General features: G+C 38.0%; 1 protein-coding gene across 4 annotated transcripts in view; it reads right to left on the reverse strand.

Moving 5' to 3' along the window:
- Window positions 1-7,349: 7,349 nt before the first annotated feature.
- NEIL3 (nei like DNA glycosylase 3) overlaps window positions 7,350-20,737 on the reverse strand; it is a 527,805-nt gene continuing 514,417 nt past the window's right edge. For all 4 annotated transcript variants that reach the window (XM_070364103.1, XM_070364102.1, XM_005887169.2 and 1 more), the window contains 4 exons: window positions 17,038-17,207; window positions 15,173-15,590; window positions 9,025-9,199; window positions 7,350-7,680 (listed from right to left, as the gene is read on the reverse strand). In XM_070364103.1, the coding sequence (XP_070220204.1) occupies window positions 7,498-7,680; window positions 9,025-9,199; window positions 15,173-15,590; window positions 17,038-17,207 (946 nt within the window). In that variant the 3' untranslated portion in view covers window positions 7,350-7,497. The remainder of the gene's footprint in view (window positions 7,681-9,024; window positions 9,200-15,172; window positions 15,591-17,037; window positions 17,208-20,737) is intronic.

Here is a 20,737-nt window from a genome sequence, read left to right on the forward strand (position 1 = left end):
CTCCCTGCCTGCTCCCATCTGTCCACACTTTGCTTGAAGAACTACATCCTTCATCATTTCTGCTTCACTTAGGTGTTGGTGAGATCTACTTTAAAAATATGTATCATTGAAGTTTTCACATAATGGGTGCTCAGTAGGGATTAACTGAATTAAAAGCTAAGAAATAATTTAAACTGGTTGACTTGGTTTCCTGTAAAAGGAAGAAGTTCAAACATATGGGCACTGTGAGGAGTACTCACATTTTTTTTTCATCTCTATATGTTGTGAAGGATGGGATAGCAATAATGAAACCTTATTTTGATGGCTTCTTTACTTTTTAACAAATATATGCTCTTTGGTTTTTTTAAATATAGACTTATTTTAATTAGAGGCTAATTACTTTACAATATTGTATTGCTTTTGCCATACATCAACATGAATCCACCACGGGTGTACACGTGTTCCCCATCCTGAACCCCCCTCCCACCTCCCTCCCTGTACCATCCCTCTGGGTCATCGCAGTGCACCAGCCCCAAGCATCCTGTATCATGCATCAAATCTGGACTGGCAATTCATTTTATATATGATATTATACATGCTTCAGTGCCAGTCTCCCAAATCATCCCACCCTCTCCCTCTCCCACAAAGTCCCAAAGACTGTTCTATACATCAGTGTCTCTTTTGCTGTCTCGCATACAGGGTTATCATTACCATCTTTATAAATTCCATATATATGCGTTAGTATAATGTATTGGTGTTTTTCTTTCTGGCTTACTTCACTCTGTATAATAGGCTCCAGTTTCATCCACCTCACTAGAACGGATTCAAATGTATTCTTTTTGATGGCTGAGCAATACTCCATTGTGTTTATGTACCACAGCTTTCTTATCCATTCATCTGCTGATGGAAATCTAGGTTGCTTCCATGTCCTGGCTATTATAAATCGTGCTGCGATGAACACTGGGGTACACGTGTCTTTTCCATTCTGGTTTCCTCGGTGTGTATGCCCAGTAGTGGGATTGCTGTGTCATAAGGCAGTTCTATTTCCAGTTTTTTAAGGAATCTCCACACTGTTCTCCATAGTGGCTGTACTAGTTTGCATTCCCACCAATAGTGTAAGAGGGTTCCCTTTTCTCCACACCCTCTCCAGCATTTATTGCTTGTAGACTTTTGGATCGCAGCCATTCTGACTGGCATGAAATGATACCTCATAGTGGTTTTGATTTGCATTTCTCTGATAATGAGTGATGTTGAGCATCTTTTCATGTGTTTGTTAGCCATCTGTATGTCTTCTTTGGAGAAATGTCTGTTCAGTTCTTTGGCCCATTTTTTGATTGGGTTTATTTTTCTGGGATTGAGCTGCAGGAGTTGCTTGTATATTTTTGAGATTAGTTCTTTGTCAGTTGCTTCATTTGCTATTATTTTCTCCCATTCTGAAGGCTGTCTTTTCACCTTGCTTATAGTTTCTTTTGTTGTACAGAAGCTTTTAAGTTTAATTAGATCCCATTTGTTTATTTTTGCTTTTATTTCCAATATTATGGGAGGTGGGTCATAGAGGATCCTGCTGTAAATCCCTGGGATAAATCCCTGAGATAAATCATCCCAGGGATGCAAGGATTCTTCAATATCCACAAATCAATCAATGTAATACACCACATTAACAAATTGAAAAATAAAAGCCATATGATCATCGATAGATGCAGAGAAAGCCTTTGACAAAATCCAATATCCATTTATGATAAAAACTCTCCAGAAAGCAGGAATAGAAGGAACATACCTCAACATAATAAAAGCTATATATGACAAACCCACAGCAAACATTATCCTCAATGGTGAAAAATGGAAAGCATTTCCCCTAAAGTCAGGAACAAGACAAGGGTGCCCACTCTCACCACTACTATTCAACATAGTTTTGGAAGTTTTGGCCGCAGCAATCAGAGCAGAAAAAGAAATCCAAATTGGAAAAGAAGAAGTAAAACTCTCACTGTTTGCAGATGACATGATCCTCTACATAGAAAACCCTAAAGACTCCACCAGAAAACTACTAGAGCTAATCAATGACTATAGTAAAGTTGCAGGATATAAAATCAACACACAGAAATCCCTTGCATTCCTATACACTAATAATGAGAAAATAGAAAGAGAAATTAAGGAAACAATTCCATTCACCATTGCAATGAAAAGAATAAAATACTTAGGAATATATCTACTTAAAGAAACTAAAGACCTATACATAGAAAACTATAAAACACTGGTGAAAGAAATCAAAGAGGACACTAATAGATGGAGATATATACCGTGTTCATGGATCGGAAGAATAAATATAGTGAAAATGAATATACTACCCAAAGCAATCTATAGATTCAATGCAATCCCTATCAAGCTACCAATGCTATTTTTCACAGAGCTAGAACAAATAATTTCACAATTTGTATGTAAATACAAAAAACCTCAAATAGCCAAAGCAATCTTGAGAAAGAAGAATAGTACTGGAGGAATCAACCTGCCTGACTTCAGTTTTCTACTACAAAGCCACAGTCATCAAGACAGTATGGTACTGGCACAAAGACAGAAATATAGATCAATGGAACAAAATAGAAAGCCCAGAGATAAATCCATGCACCTATGGACACCTTATCTTTGACCAAAGAGGCAAGAATATACAATGGAGAAAAGACAATCTCTTTAACAAGTGGTGCTGGGAAAACTGGTCAACCACTTGTAAAAGAATGAAACTAGAAAACTTTCTAACACCATACACAAAAATAAACTCAAAATGGATTAAAGGTCTAAACGTAAGACCAGAAACTATAAAACTCCTAGAGGAGAACATAGGCAAAACCCTCTCTGACATGAATACATGCTCTTTGATCTCATTAGTTTTTGCCTGTCTGTGTGTAAGCAAATTTCTATCAAATGCCAATTTTTTTTTTTCCATTTAAATTACTAGAAAGATTTAACAGCTTTTAGACACTAAGGAATTTCTCTTTTATGATAAACCAGTGAAACTCTTTTCAATGACATTTAAGTGCATTATGTTTGAATAGTGGTAATAAGGTTAAAAATGTTCCAACAGCGTGACATGATATTAAACCTTCATCTATTAGGTTCAACAAATGTTTACCAAGCTTCTACTGTGTACAGGCACAATCCTTGGTAAGATTCTGTGAAGAACAAAGAAGGATTACACGCAGTCCTTTAGGTGAACATCAGTAAATGCAGACAAGACAAGTTATACGACACAAGGGAAACCCTAGCATATGTTCCAGAAGAAATGCAAAGTGCTGAAAAGATATACAAAGAAAAAGGAGGTTAATTTTTTTGAAAACTCATTAGAACATTTGTTCTTTCATTCCACACACCAACTTGCTAATAATGGTAGTCTAGAATATGTGATTGTGGGTACAAATAATGGATTAAAAAATTAATATAAATTAAAATTTTAAAGTAATGGAAAGTAATAGGCTTAAAATCAATCTATAGAAATTTTTAACACGACAAATTTAGTGAAAAAAATGACCATAATTTTATTATCACCTCACAATTATTTTCATTTGTATATGTTAGATATTTGTATATACTAATGACACACAATTCTGGATACAGCCACTTTAATTCATGGACAGGAAAGAAGCATATCTGCATGTTTTAGCAGTAAGCAAACTTCAAACCACAGCCTGTGTGACACACATTTCTGAGTTAGCCTATAGCAAGCCAGCTTTCTTAAACTGGAAAATTAGAAATAATAGGAACAGATTTCATGGGGCAGTTAAGAGGATTAGATAAAATAATCTATGGAAAGTGACAACTGCTGTCACCACATAAAAGTTCAGAAACAGCAGCTCTTAAAATCATCATTTTACCTTCTATCTCATTTTTGGCTTTCCCTGAATTATGAAAAGCCTTTGTATTCACAGTATAGTGGTTTGAAATATCAAGAAAAAGGCAGATAAACTCTAAAGGGATGAACAGTAGCAGACCACACAGCAGCTTCCAAAGATTCAGCACAACGATACACCAATGTAGGACCTGAAGGCTGACTGTCTGGTTCTGGCTTGGGTGCTGTGGGAACCCACGCTGTTGATGGGGACAACAAAAACAACAGTTCCCTTCACCCGGTGACATGAGGAGATGCAGGGGCAGTGGCTCCTGCCCTCTCCCCTCTGAACAAGATGTCCCAGAAACACCAGACAGCCCAGGGATCACCTTTTCTGCCTACAGACAGCACCAGAGGGCTTGATGAGGACTCACAGCAAATCCAGAATAAAGCAGGCCAAAACTGGACTGAAAGGGCTCTGAAAGTTTATCTGCCTCTGGGAATAAAGCCCAAAATTTAAGTCAGAAACTACACACTCAGCTAAACAAAATGACTGCATGTCCTATTTACAGAGGACCAAGTCTCCTAACATAATAACCGAACATTAAAGAGTCTCCAAACATTAATAACCAAATACTTTTTATACAATTGAAAAATCATCTGTCCTGTTCTGAACTGAAAAACACACATCTGAAGGAGAAAAGATGCTCAGCTGATGGACATTTTAGGATAAATCAAGTATTGGGATTATCTGACAAAGATTTTAGAGCAGATACCATAAATGCGCTTCTGGAATCAATTATAAATTATCTTGAAACAAATGGAAAAAAATGGAAAAACCTCAGTAAAGAAACAGAAATCATAAAAAGAGAACCAGGTAGAAATACAGGAATGAAAAAAAAAAAAAAAAACTGAAACAAAAATTTTAGCTGGACCATCTCAACAATAGAGTGAAGACCAAAAACAATAGTCAGTGAACTGGAAGACAGATATGTAGGGTTTACCCAGTTTGAATTAGTGGAAGAAAGAAATAAACAGAGCCCAGGAGTCTGCGGGATAATAATAATGCAATGATCTAATATTTGAATCACCAGAATCTCAGAAAGAAGAGTGTGAACTAAAAAAGTACTCAGAAACAGTGGTTGAATATTTCCTAAGTCTGATATTAGGTATCACACACACACGAACATACACTTTTCGTAATTAGAATTAATATGGAACCATTCCACACAAAATGTAGAAAACTCGCAACTGAATAGCTCCTTTGATCTCTTTGGGCTATCGTCATGTCTACATACATTATAAATCTTACAAGATTATATTTTTGCTTTAAAAAATCCCATATATTATAATGAAATTAAGAGACAAAGGAATACTTTTTTATTCAGATATTTGCCATTTCAGAGTTTCTCTATTGCTTCTTGAAGATTTGAATTTCTACTTGGCATCATATCCATTTAGCATTTACTTCACTGAGCAGAGTTGTAATAGCTGCTGTAAGATCTTTGGTGGGTAGTTTCAACATCTTGGTCATCTTGGAGTAGGTCTTGGGTGCTAAATCTTTTCTCTGAATCTGGGTCACATTATTCTGTATCTTCTTATGCTGTATAATTCCTGATGGAATAGTGAATGTGAATAAGAAGTGGTGGAATCTGGATTTGGCATATTCCTCTGGAGAATGTTGACTCTTGTCTAAGGCAATTGATTTCATTGGGTTCAAATTGCAAATTCTCCTGGGTGATAGATAAAATCTTGGTTCAGTTGGTGTATCTTTAGCTGCTCTATACATGAATGTTGTTCAGGGGTCATTCAAGGTCATGGGCAGTTTAAACACAGAACTTAGGGCTCCTCATCTCAAAGTGTCTTCTGAGATTTCCCCTTCTCAGGAGTTGTTGTTGCCCAGACTGCCTGCTGGCTCTTCAAGACAGAAAGATAGTGGGTTGAAACTGACTTTGTGCCACTCTCAGGATAAAAACTGTTTACCTCCAGCTAGTCTCTTCCTCCAAATTTCACAGCCTTCTAGAAGCTGTCTTCTTTTGTTCATTCTCCAGAATGTTTTATTCCAGAATCTAGAGCTGGGTTCAGTTGGAGCTTACGCCTCAATGGAAGCAGAAACCTCCCTGAGGTTTTCATGGGAAATTTCTTTAAAACTCAAAATTAAGTTTGGAAGAATGACCTTTTTTATTTTTTTTTATTTTTATTTTTTTCTTTGGGAATACTGATTTTGCACAATTGTCCACTGCTGCTCTCGCTGCGATGGCAGGGCCAGCCTACTGAAGGATCACATCTGTCCCCACCTTCCAGAGGTTTGTCCTGCTTGCTGATGCCTCTGTCGTCCTGGCCATAGTAACAGGTGGAGAGGAATACTGGAATGGTGCTACCGATCTGGTAGTTAAATCCCCTTCCAGAATGACCTTTTTTAAACACCCATCCTTTTCAATCAAGATGCTGTCTTGTCTAGACATGTTTCTTTGATGTGTCAGTAAAATTTTCTTCATATAAATCTTGCACATTTCTTACTAGATAATCTCTAAAATTACTATTTCATTTGCCTATATTTCCTCATAATTAGTTGCTTTGGGGGACTAGAATTTATGGAATCCTGGTTTGCAATAGGCCTTACCCCTTGTTGTTGTACAATCAACATGTAGTTACTTTCTGAATGCACACCTTGTGTCCTTCACATCAGTCACTAACACCATCAATGGCCCAATTGAGCTCTAAAATTACCCTGTTACACGATTAAGATGAAGATCACTGATCTTAGGTTGGTTCTGTGTCTCTTCAGTGTAAAGTTTAAAGCACATGGTGATGAAATATGCTCTTTCCTTGTTGGTAATTTTGTATGCTGTTAACTTCCAGAGTGCTGCAGGGACTATTTGGTTTTAGAAGGGGCGTGAGGTTCCAGCCATCTTCCACGCTATCCTTTAAAATAGATTGAACCAGCTCTGAATGGAATTTTCCATAAACATGCAGAAATGCATTGAGATTAATATTTTTCTTTTCTTTTGGGAAGTAATTATACCTAGACTAAATATTTTAAAAAGAGGGGAGTTAAAACTAGAAATTAAAAAAATAATAGCACATTAAGCTTTTGAAATGAACTTAAGCAATTAACAGGTATTAAATCACGAGCAGAAAAGTTTAAACCAACTTCTCTTTTAAAGATATACAGATGACTTCTTCTTTTCTTAAATGTTACTTTTATATTCTGAATCCCCATAGCTTTTCACGAAAATGTGTTTGAAGTTATACATGTGTTCGGCATGTCTTTAGCATCTTGAGGAACTTGATGTTTGTTGAATAGAATAAAAAGAAAGAAAATATTTTCTATAAAGAAGATCCCATTTCTTACATTTCACTTAGGAAAACAAGAAGTTCCTTTAATCATATATTATGAATAGTGGTGATACATGAGAAATTATTCATCACAGACAGAATACCACATTATTTTATTGAACTGCACACTCCTCTCCTGAAAGAAAAAAAAATTACTGCTTCCCTAAAGAAGTTAAAACAGACCAAGAGCATATTAAAAATACTTTATTGTCATAACTAAATAGGTTAAACATACATTATAAATGGAATATATTGTATATTTGATGAAACATATAGCATTCATCAAGCAAAAAAAGAAATATACACAGCTTTTGAATGGAAAGATGACACACTTAAATGAATAGCTCTCAAATACTAGAAACTTAGCAACCTGGAATAATGTTTATTCCTGGCCCATTTTGTGCCCACTGGAAAAAATTGCACTGTTTTTCCTTCCCAAGAGGGCATACAAAAAAATTCTTTCCATTATTTGGTCCAATCTTCAACACTGTTCTCATGATGGAGCGTTTGCCATGGTTGCAGAATGGGAAGGACAAATCCGCCCACTAGAGAGAAACAGATTGCAAAGTTTAGATGGAGGTAGACTGATGAGATGTACTTGATTAGTACTTTGTTGTTTCCACTCCTTTTCCTACTAATCTGACACTGTAAGATACATGTAAGTCATCAGTTATTGCCCTTTAAAAGCCTTATATCCTATAAGTAGCTTCTCTAACAAATTTGCCTGAACCACACGAGAAATTCTCATAATTCCAAGTCTCCTTCTTCCAAAGGCTTACTTACAGAAGTTCCTTCACTTTTTTGAAAATCTCACTGTAAAGCAAATCAGCAATGTTCCTGCTATAGATCTGTTTCAGTTCAAGCTATTAAGATCAAAGATTTATTATGACTTTAATACTAAACTTTCTTACTCTCTTAGGAAAAGAATCCAATACAGAATTACCCAGACTAATTACTACCAGATTCCACTGTATTATTCTTATCCTTATTAATTTTGGCCTCAAGAGAGTTACCAAGAAGACTGTGATGAATATTGTTAATATTTTCTCCAGTAAGTCTATACAAGCTTCTAGGGGAGATGTGTACATTGAGTAGGATGGAGTCACATCTCCGGCAGGGGCTAGGCTCTGAAATCATGATCACATCTTCCCTGGGGAATTCCTTAGGAAGGCACCATACTGAAGACAGATAACTTCTCTCTCAGTAAGCCCAACCAGCAAACTTCTGCTCCAGCACTGAAACAGATTCGTCTTTTCTTTTTCCAGTTTTTCATCAGATAAAGCAGTTGGGGAGAATACGTATCTTTAAACCTTAAGATGACAGTCAGCAGCATGAGGCTCACAATGAGGAAGGAAGCAAGACTGACCTAAGGGACCCAGATTCCTGGCTTCTGTCTCATAGTCATTCGGAGGGACAAACTCATAGACTGAAAGGCTGGGGAATCACTACATCTAAACTGTTACTGTGTCATCACTTTTTTTGGCTAAGCCTGTGTAGGAGGAGTCGCCAAGCTTATTGTAAACCCAGGGCGTGTAAATTTGTTTCCCAGGTACCTCTACTCAATGCATAAACCAAAGGTCTGGATGTCACTCTGCAGTCAGGAAAAGCAAATATCTATCTTGGATTATCAGTCCCTGGCGACTCCATTACTTTTCTCTCTGTAAACCAAGGGATACTTCTTCCTGTACTGGTGGTTACAAATATACTCTAATAATGGAATAGCTGTCATTGAATTAATTTTTCCTTTTGGGATGAACACCTTTGAATTTTAACACCAGTATAGCTTTTATATTTAAAGATAAAACCATAAATGGACAGATATTTGCTACATATTAGTGGCCTAAGTGTTCAGTGACACAATCATTGAGCTTGATGAATCATACACGTACTTCAAAAAATCCACACTGTGCTTCTCTTGCTAGAGGACAAGCATAGAAGTGCCTGCCCTTGTTTTCTCCACTCTTCCTCACCACTCGGAGAGCGCAGGGGCGGCCGTGTTTACTGCAGCGGGGACTGCCGGCATTTAACAAGCAAGGACCATCTGTCATACTGCTTTGAAGTTCACTGTAATGACAAGTTACAAAATAACTGCAGCACGACAGGGCTAAAAGGGATCATTCACACCACCTCACCTCCACATTAGAATCCCGCCTGTACAGAGAAATGCTGCCAAAAAGGGACCGTGGTCAACTTCACTTAATTACATACACTCCTGCTGCTGCTGCTGCTAAGTCGCTTCAGTCGTGTCCGACTCTGTGCGACCCCATAGACGGCAGCCCAGCAGGCTCCCCCATCCCTGGGATTCTCCAGGCAAGAACACTAGAGTGGGTTGCCATTTCCTTCTCCAATGCATGAAAGTAAAAAGTGAAAGGGAAGTCGCTCAGTTGTGTCCAACTCTTACGTCGTTCTAATTCTTGGTTTTCCCGGGTAATTCTAATTTACTTCCAAAGGTACCTATTTATGCAAATTTAATTTAAATTAGACATATAATTCACATTTCTCAAGAATAACAACAGCTGACTTGCACATCCAATCTTCTTAGTTTTCATTTGTGACATTTGTTTATTTTCTTACCCAACATGACTGGGTGGCCACTTTTATTTCCCCTAACATATTCTCAAGTCCAACAGCCCCCTGACCTACAAACGAGCAAGAGTCATAATTTTCTCTAATTATTTTCTCATGGGTAGCAGACTGTCATCAATGGCTCTGACAAGGCCAAAGAGATCACTCTTTCTACTGCCCACTCTAAAGATAATTTTCTATGCTTTGCTTTGATCAAGGCTACATAATAGTTGCAATCATATTTCAGCAGGCTGCTGCCAGAGCAGAAACGTGTATTCTGTAAAGCTAGCAAGGAAGCTTTATTCTTCCCCATGATTAGATCACGAGCAGCTGGAGGTTATCCCAGCATACAGTGTATAAAGGTCAGAAGCTGGCCTTCCACTGTATGTGGAATTTTCTCTTCAAAAAGGAGCTTCATGATTTAATTTTTATACTTTGCATATTTTTAATAATGCCTTTATAACAGTCTTTTTAATAAACTAATTGAAGAGAAAAAGAGCCCTTATTAAAACCAGAAGCCCTTTCCCTAATAGCCCAATTTTTAATTTTTAAATGATATAGTTCTTCCTTTCTTTTGTTAATTTCTGAAGAACAAAATACCATTCTCAGGTGATTTTTTAAAAAAATACTTATAAATTCTAAACTATATGCTTCACATACTCGTTCCTATAATATCTCAAGGCATCATATCTAATCAAAATGTTCAGAGTGTGAGATATTTTTTCCAGTTTCAAGTGAGATATAATTGACATACAAGGGATCTTTAATTTGTGATGAAGTTGGTCTACATTTGTTTATAAAAGACATTTAACTATATTGCTTTAAATGGACTCAAACATCCTGAGGGTAGTTTCTGAAGCTGTTTGTGCAGCGGCATCTATGAGATGAAAGCAGCTGTGGGCATTGTGAAGAAACTGTTGTTATGACATACTCCTCCAGCAGGTATTTTGTTGGCAGCACTTTCAGTGTGGGGGATGGTGGCTTATCATTTAGAATCACAGGGAAAACTAACCAGAAATAAAGAAGGCGAGGGCAAAAGACTTCTCTTTTCCACCTCCTTTGGTTTCATCAGTGCCTCCCAAAGAGTAAATATTAAAATGTTAACTTCAAGAGAAGCTAAACATTTGGATAGTGGTAGAGAAGTTGAGTAAATCAAAGCAAGAGGGCAATAAACAATGCTTACAAAAAATTTAGAGGAGGAGAAAATAAAGTTAAAAATCTTAACAGAAGGAAATAAACTGATGCTTTCTTTAAAAAAGTACACACATGCAAACATAATTTTATTATTTGGAAGGCTGGGGTTAACAATCAAACATTTTTGAACCTATTTGCTTCAACCTAGAAATCTCCAGCTTCACAAATCCAGGGAGAGGTTTAGATTCCCTTATTCGTAAAGCTATTTTGGAGAGGAGCATGGTGGAAGATAGGATCAAGGTAGGAAGGAAAGACTCCAGTGTCTCATGTAAGTTCCTCATTTCTGTCTTCCATTCCCTTTCTTCCTTAGTACAAAGATAAATTAAAAAACACCATATGCTATCTTATCCCGGCCCTCTGAGTGTGGCCCATTGACCAGAAGCATCAGGATTACTGGGCAGCTCCTCAGAATCATTGGCCTCTACTCCAGATGGCTTGTAGAATCAGAACCCCAGAGACTGAATATACACACACTACATGTCAGAGTACCGAGTTACTGCGACCAAGAACACACAGGCTCCAAAGACACACGACAAATCTTCATTTCATGATAACAAACATTACCCAGAATAATTAAATGTTCTGATTAATTGAAGATATTTCAGTTTATTGAGACAATTAAACGTTTCCATTAACTGAGGACATTCTGGTTCCTCTTTCTTTCCATCATTACTTTAAAAAGTCTCAATAATGTAGCAAAGCGTTTTCTTGGGTAAACAGCATATGGAATAGTTTAACTTGTTTTGATAACTAGGACTGTTATCTTAAATATTAATATTGGATTACAAATGGTCAGTGGAGGAGGGCATGGCAACCCACTCCATTATTCTTACCTTGAGAATCCCCAAGGACAGAGGAACCTGGAGAGCTACAGTCCATGTGGTCGCAAAGAGTCGGACACAACTCTACGCCTAAGCACGGCATAAATGGTCAATATAATAGATCAGGGTTGGTGAATTTTTTCAGAAGGGACATACTTTTAGGCTCATGGGTTTTTTGGTTTCTGTTGCAAAATATTCAAGTCTGCTGTTTTATCATGAAAAGTAGCCAGAGAGAATATGTAAACCAACCAGAAACGGGATTGTCTCCATAAAACTTTACTTATTAAAACTGGGGGTGGGCTGTCTTTAGCTCTGCTCATTGTAGTTTGCTGAGGTAAAAGTCATTAAATCAACTGTAATGCTTATAATGCACAGTACGTTCTCAATAAATACTTAATAATAAACACTGAACATGTTCAATAAGCGTTGTTCAAATAATATTAAACAGATCAGACAAAAACTATTATCAAGAAGGAGGACATTACCAAGCACAGGTTTTAATTTTAAAGTGGGTATTTTTTTCAATGACCAATTTATCAAGATTTAACTTATTATACAGATCAGGTGATTATAATAAAAATATTATCTAATTTTTTTAAATTAATCAGCCTCACTGAATGTATATTTTGTAGTTCAGTAGTATTTCAAGGCAGAGAAGGCAATGGCACCCCACTCCAGTACTCTTGCCTGGAAAATCCCATGGATGGAGGAGCCTGGTGGGCTGCAGTCCATGGGGTCGCTAAGAGTTGGACACGACTGAGCAACTTCACTTTCACTTTTCACTTTCACGCCTTGGAGAAGGAAATGGCAACCCACTCCAGTGTTCTTGCCTGGAGAATCCCAGGGACGGGGGAGCCTGGTAGGCTGCCGTCTATGGGGTTGCACAGTCGGACACGAGTGAAGCGACTTAGCAGCAGCATTTCAAGGATCACAACAAACAAACAGAGGTTAAAGGACTCATCCTGGATGTTCCCAGGTGACTCTGACATTCTTGGGGACTGAAAACCCCAAAAGGTGACCCAGATGCATGTATAAGGTGTCAGTGCTTCACTGGTGATTAGAGGTAGAATTTGGCAACCCTGATGGCAGCAGACTGATTTTATTCCATTTCTCTCATCTACATGAGCCTTTGTATCAGCTCAGGAAAAACTTCAACCTAAAACACATGTATGATTTCTTTGAAGTGGTATCACTGTGTTTTGCTCTGTATTTACAATAATTGGATCAAAGACTTAAAACTGTCTAACAATCATTCTTAACTGCTTAAAAATTGGTTCAACTATCTAATTTATAATCCAGTAGCTGGATTCAATTCAAATCTGTCTAAAGACCAATTTGAAATCTGAAAATATGCCCTGTCAACATAGCATGTATCATGTGGTGATGAGATCAGTAATTAAAAGAACAAAAGGCAAATTAATTACCATATAATTACTAAAGAAAAAATGAACTGGCTATCACTTCTCTGAGTGGACCACCTGCTTTAATCCTATTATGTTGTGAGCTTCTGCTCAGCATCTTGTCCACAAGATGAACACTGTAGCTGTCAGACAAGGAGAAAAATGAAATAAATGACAGTAATTTGCAATTTATTCCTTGTAAAGTAGCTGGGTGCAGAAGGGCTGCTGGGTGAATGTATTTCATCACTTGACATTTATTCTGCTAGTTGATCTTGATTGATTTTAGAGTCGCATTCCTAGGGTTCTTATATTCAACACATTCGCATGCAGCAGTGTTTCTAAGTAATGCTGTGTGCGTGTGATTAATCATATGACCCTATTACTAATGGCTTATGAAGAAATCATTTAAATTTAAGGTTACATTAATGTTTTTTAAATCCCTAATTCATTAGTTAAATTGTCTGAGATTTTCTACAAAGCACTAAGGAAATAAAAATATGCCAAGATACTTCATCTGAGTATAAAAACAGCCACAATATTTTTAAACAATCACATCTGCTTCTTTCCACTTATGGGACACAACAAAAAAGGCTGTTCAAAAATTATTTTCTTTCAGGAAAGCCTCCCAACTCGGACCCTCTTAACTAGCTCCTTCATGAACTTTCATCATGAAACGTTAATTAGCGTTAAGTGAAGAGATGGTGTACTGAATGAGCAGTGAAAAGTTTCCCCTCCATAACTTAACTCAAATGTCTCTATTTTATGAGTATTACAGACAAAAGTCAAACAAGTTATAATAAGTGGTTAGGAAGAACAACAAAAAATTAGCTAAGAATAATTGATCAAGATGAACTGGTGGTAAATTTAGAACCAGTATGGGGAACTGGCGATTAAAGCATCTATTGAGCAAAAGTCATCTCAGAATTCTGTTATGAAATAAGTTACAAGGACTCCCGGAGGTTACTCTAGGTGTGTGCACCGGTGGCCCTTTGCCTCACTACCCAGAGGAAGAATCTTTCCATCGGCAAAGACACAGCTAATCAGAGGAGAGGGTGGAAACCAGAACCCTCCTGAGGTTACTTCGGAGCCCACCCACAGCAGCCCTTCCCCTGCTCATCTCCCACTGGCAAGAAGACCGGTGGGAGATGAGCTTCGCTTCATTTAAAATACCCTTCCCTTCATGCAAAGATGCTGGATACACAATGTCTGCTTTCTGAAGGAAAAGAAAATTGTGGAGAAAAGTCTCTCCCTGACGGAGTTATGGTCATCAGGAGCCCCAGACAAAATATTAAATAAGGCTGGAGAAGAACAGTAGGAGGAGCTGCCAATAATCATTAAGGAACAAGGATGACATTGTTAAAGTCACTGTATCTCTGGTGACAGCAATTGGTGTCTTCTCCTGAATGTCGAGCTAGTAGTCTCTTAAAAACATATGTGGTCTGGTAGTATTCATTAACTGGAATTACAACCTTTTAATTTCATGTCCAAAAGTAGGACACATGCTCTTCCAAGCCTTTTTGGTTGAAACAATGACTGCCACTCTCCTTGGCTGTTTGAAATACAGCCACTTTCTTTAGCAGAAATGTCACTAAAAATGTCTCAGAGCTCTCTCCTTTAGAACAGAGGACATTTACTAAATGAACAGTTTCCCTTTTAGAAGAACTATATTTCATTGGAAGAAAAGTTAAAAAAAATAAAATAAAACACTGCTAACAGTGGAGACTGATAACCAGTATGACTGGGGGGGATTTAACTATTTGTATTCATACTTTCCAATATTTCCAAACATTCTGTATTAAGCATGTATATAGTTAAGTCAGAAAAAACAAAACCAAATTTCCTATGGATGGAGGAAATTCTGTTTTTCATTCTCTTCCCTTCTGTAGTATTATAAGCTAGAGGAAGAAAGGGATGCAAATTATTGAATACTGTAAAAGTCTTTCTGGGTTTGATTTACATTTCCAAGATCAATTAGGCTTCCTTAGCAACGGATGATTCTTCTTCATCCTTAAGACTTTATGCAAATACCTTAAAGACCAAGGTGAGAAGCATCATACCTGTTAGAAAATCCAGGGTTGCAACTTTTAAGATCCGGTGATGAGTAGTGGGTTGTTTTTAATTTTTTATGTGCTGGACTAAATAATTTATACTGAGAGCAGACTATAGGTGATATATTTACTTTGTCAGATGGTTGACTTCTACAGTTTGTTCTCTCCTTGGAGGTGTTCAGTGTATCACTACCACACACGTTAGGAGGAGGGCTTGGAAACTCCCCGTCTGGTATATGACTGTGGCTTTCTTCTCTTTTCAAAGCACTGTGTTTATTGCTGAAATCTGTCAAAACAAGAGTTGTAGTTCCAAACGCAGTTTTCCTATTGATCTTCACTTTTGCCTTTGGTTTTCCAAAGCTATGACAAGGGTATTTCATTAAGTTGTTAAAGACAATAGGATTTCCCTCATTCCTGAGTACTGAATCTGGAAAAAGAGACAAGTAATTCTATAGTATCCCTTTAAATACACTGACTATTTGAAACATCTTTTCATCTGATTAAAACATTCAGTTCATTTATTACAGTGACTCAATGTATATAACTAATAATACAAAGTTAGCTTGAGCAATCCAGAATTAGCCACCTTCTGATTAGGAAATAAAGTATTACATGAAGTGCAAAATTTCAACAACTTCCAGGGACTCAGAGGTGGGTTTAATAAAGATTTATATTTATTATGCTTTATTTTGTGTTTTAGCATTTAAAGGTTATTGAGCTATCAATTTTGCAACTATCAGACCAAATATTAATGCAGTGTAATTAACAGGGGACATCCCACAAAGCTTTAGATCAGCAGTTAGAGCCTGTATCTAGATCATCAGGAATGTGTCTGTGAATGACAAGAACAAGTGAAAGGCTCATTACAAAAAAGTAAAGATGAATTACAAAGATTTACATTTATTAAATATGTTTCAAGAAAGCATCTTAAAATTTTAGAATATGTACTGTAATTTGTTCTAAATTGCTCTTGAGATATATGCCTTTCATATTCAGAAAAAATAACAAGAAAATAATTAAGATGTGTAAAGGCATTTCAGAATGTCAAAATAAACGTGAAAATCTAAGACTGTGATTTTCTGAGGGCTCTCTGTTGAATGATACTGAAGAAGGGAGGGCCAGAAATAGGAGACACAGTTCCTTCTGCTCCCAGTGAAGCTCTGTAAGGGGTGATGCCTGCCTCTCTGGCCCAGAGAACAAAACACAATATGACAGCTCACACAATGTGGGGTCCAGAAGTCAAGAATGAACTTTCTCCTCTCTAATTGAAGAAAGAAAGAACACAATAGAAGCCACATCAATGAGATGGTTCTTAATCACAGGTTTCCTCTGAGGTTTTACATTCTCTGAACGCATGAAATTGTGAGCTATGAAGAGTTATTTTGAAGGATTTGAATGAAATCAGTACAATTGTCTGGGTAAAGATTTTAATAACAAGGGGTAGGAGGGATAAAGAAAGAGGAGAAAATTCAGCATTTTTCTATTCCACCTGCAAAGATATTCTTACAGAAATCCTCCCTTTCAATTTATGAACCACTTGGACTGAATAACAAATTCAAAAGTTGCTGAAATCTGCATAAAACAAAGCTTTATTGAATAATTCATTAGAAACAGAGAACAGATGTGATCGTCTCAGTTTTTTGAGATACAAAGTCACATACCATGTCTTCCCTCCCTGTTTAAAAAAAAAAAAAAGCGCTCAACAGAATATTAGCATGGTTTACATGCAAAGGCTGGCAATTCTTTAAAACCTTTCAGAAAGAAGGCATTTTAGTTAGTTGTGAAATATCAAAATGGAACAAGATATATACTTGACTTTGTGTAATTTATCCTCTTTGAAATGGCAGGAACTCAGAATCAAAATTCAGTCTTACCTGCAGGCCTTGAAGTCAGGCAAGCATCACATGTCTTAGAAGACGGCTTATTTATTAGAGTACAGACCTCACATGTCCACTGCTCTTCAGATTTCTGGGCCACACAGTCCATAAGATGACGCTCTCTACTAGAAGGCCAATTGACTGTGGTGTTTCTAACTGGCAGCATGCTGGAAGAGAATTTGTCCTAAAGTTAATCATTAACACTTTTATTACGGCCTTGTTCTTATACATTCTGAGTACCCGAAACAATTACAGAACCACTAATACCCAAATGCTACATGCTTACTATTGGTTAGAAGTTCTATGTCTCAGAATGTTTTCACTTGGGTCCTGAAGATTGCTGTTAAAGACAGAACTAACAAAAGACTTACAGTCAAAGAACTGTAGTATGTGTGCTTTTAAACCAACTAAAAGCAGTTGACCTAACCACTAGGGAGCATTTCTGAACTAATTTTTAAAGTAAGTGGGACTCTTCCTGAAGCAAAACTATCTTTATCCAACCAAATTAGGGAGGGAAAAAGTTATGTAGAAATTAAAGCAATGACGGTTAAGATGAGAAAAGCTTCACATTTACTTTGTGTGCCTCTGGAATTTCTCAACAATGTCTACTCAGCACTGTGGCAATTAGTTGATCTACAATCTATTATGATGGGAAAGATATCTATACTTAACGTTATTTCCCTTCACATAAAACTCTCTCATGTTGATATCTAACTAAGAGATTAGTAAGCAAACAGTAAAACCAACCCCGATTTTTGCCCACAGACGTAAACTATGACTCTCTACCCTGAATTCCTAATTGACTCTGTATCGTTAAAGGAAGGGCCTTTCTAAGCTCTGATATAGTCCTGCTCTGTAGCACGTTTCTGGGTCTACAGAGCACATCACATGGCTTAGCAACCAAGGCAGTGGCATGGATTCCTTTCATGTGTCCAAACATTAATATTGAACAAAAACTCTTCCAGTAAAGGCTTTGTACCTTACATTTCACAACATGACTTCTTTGACTTTCAAAGGTAGCCAGCCTTGTCTCCTGTAATATATTGCTCCCTACATATAATTATAACAGGTTTTAAATTCAGACTTGTCTGGTAAAATCATAAATAGCATAAGAAAACCTGAAAGTGAGACACATCTCATTATGGTTCTTTTATCTTTACTTACCTTGACTTTTAATGCTATTCAATATTTCTTATCCCTCTAAATCAACTATAGTTTAATAAATTTAAAAAATATTTCTTATTCCTATATCAGACCTTCTAAAGAATTTACTTGACCTAATCCCTGCCCTCTACTGACTATGAGAGGCAGCAGCATCATGCATTTATTCATAATTAAGTAAAGCACAAAAAATTTAAATAACCTTCAGATTTTTAATGTGCTCCAACTTTTCACCATTTTCATTTTCTATCCTATAAATTTACCATAAGAGGATATTTATTGTTACATACAGAAGCTTTGGAAGCATTTTCTCCTAACTGCTCCATGTCTTAATAATCTAGTAATAAATTATTTTCAGTCTCCAGTTGGACAGTTCACCAGAACTTCAACCTTAACATGTCTGCAGTAGGCTGAATAATGACCTCCAAAAGATTATCAGAGTGATCTCTTAATCCAAACACAAGTATCCTTAAGAGAGAGTGAGGCAGAGGGAGATTTGATACATGCAGAACCGTCTAGTCAAGGCTACGGTTTTTCCAGTGGTCATGTATGGATGTGAAAGTTGGACTGTGAAGAAAACTGAGTGCCGAAAAATTGATGCTTTTGAACTGTGGTGTTGGAGAAGACTTTTGAGAGTCCCTTGGACTGCAAGGAGATCCAGCCAGTCCATTCTAAAGGAGATCAGTCCTGGGTATTCTTTGGAAGGAATGATGCTAAAGCTGAAACTCTAGTACTTTGGCCACCTCATGAGAAGAGTTGACTCACTGGAAAAGACTCTGATGCTGGGAGGGATTGGGGGCAGGAGGAGAAGGGGACAACAGAGGATGAGATGGCTAGATGGCATCACGGACTCAATGGATGTGAGTTTGGGTGAACTCCAGGAGTTGGTGATGGACGGGGAGGCCTGGCGTGCTGCGATTCATGGGGTCGCAAAGAGTTGGACACGACTGAGCGACTGGACTGAACTGAACTGAAGGGAAAGATAGAGACTGGGATCATGTAGTCACAAGTGAAGGAAATTAGAATTACCAGAAGCTGGAAAAGGCAAGGAATGGATTCCCCGCTAGAGCCGCTGGGCTAGGGGTGCACAGCCTGCCCACATTGTGACTCTGGCCCAGTGAGAATAATGCTAAACTGCTGGCACTCAGAACCATGAGAGAATAAACTGCTGCTGCTTTAAGCTATCCGGTTACTGGTAACCTATTACAGCAGCCACAGGAAACTTATAAAGATAAAAGTCCAGACCCCTGCCCCCAATCTGCAATCCTGCTGGCTTGTCACATCTCGGTAAACGGCATCACCATGCACTCAGCTGATGAGGCAAGAAACCTGGGAGCCGTCTGTAGCACTTTCCCTCATACCCAGTGTGTCAACACATCCTGTAGGCCCTGCTGCAGAGGCAAATCTGCCAGACACTCAGAAAGCTTCCGTGGCTTGCTGTGTGGTCCTCTGTGGAGCGGGGAGGGGAGCGTGGAGGATGGAGGCAGTCATTCCAGCGGCACGAGGTGGAGGGCACTGTCTGTGGAGTCAGGCCTGGGGTTCTCTCTGGGCAAGGCCCACGTGCTGCCAGCACCACCGTGCACCTGCTCAGTGCCCAGGGACCACATGCCCTGGTGATGTCAGGGAGCAGGTGGACTGTCTCAAACGTCCAATTCACGAGATGCCGCTCCATTCCTTGCTTAGGGGATGTCATGACCGGGGCCCCAAGTCCATTCAAACATGAACCATTCACCAGTTACCCAGGAACAGCCTGGTAGAGGGGCAGCTGAGGGAGACCTAAGGGCTGGTGGTCCTCAGAGAAAGGAGCAGCAGCACCATGCGGGAACGTATTAGTCACAGAGTTACTATTCTATTTTCTCTGTGCTATCCCAGCATCTGATGTATTGCAGACCCTAATAAAGTCAACAGCAGAAAAATGAAAAAGTGAGAAAGAAATTATAAAGACTCCAGTAAAGTCAAAGAATAATGCAGTTTCCCTTCATGGAAACAATACTCACACACATAGGTTTTGCTAGTTAGTATGTAAAGAAGAGCCAGCAATACACGCGTACAGGTATGCAAAGTACGGTGTGACCAACAGACTAGAAAATCTGGGTAGGACTTCAGGAAGGACTGAAGTAAATTTTTAGTGACTGAAGGAACACAAGAATTTAGATCATTATGATGGGGACTTTTAATATTTCATTTGAATTTGAAATGACTTTGAAACAAAAAAAGTTTCGTCAATATAAAATGTGCTCAAATGCTCATCCAGACAATGACTAGAATATACTTACTTGTAGAAATCTCTAAGAGTGGGGCAAATATTAATTGTTTTCAAATGCTTTATTATGTACACACTTATTCTGCAATAAGTCTTCAGCTGGGTGCCAACATATAAAACAGAACCAGGTTAGGAGGAAGGGACTTGAGAGCCCAGGACATGTCCAGTGCACCATGCCTCTACAGCTCACAGGTGACTTCCAAGACTCTTTCAGGGAACCCTTGAGGCTTTGAATCCTAGTTTCAAAAGGCCTTTGCTTATTTGACAATCTGG

This window comes from Bos mutus, chromosome 27 (assembly GCF_027580195.1).
Source record: "Bos mutus isolate GX-2022 chromosome 27, NWIPB_WYAK_1.1, whole genome shotgun sequence".
Classification (NCBI taxonomy): domain Eukaryota; kingdom Metazoa; phylum Chordata; class Mammalia; order Artiodactyla; family Bovidae; genus Bos; species Bos mutus.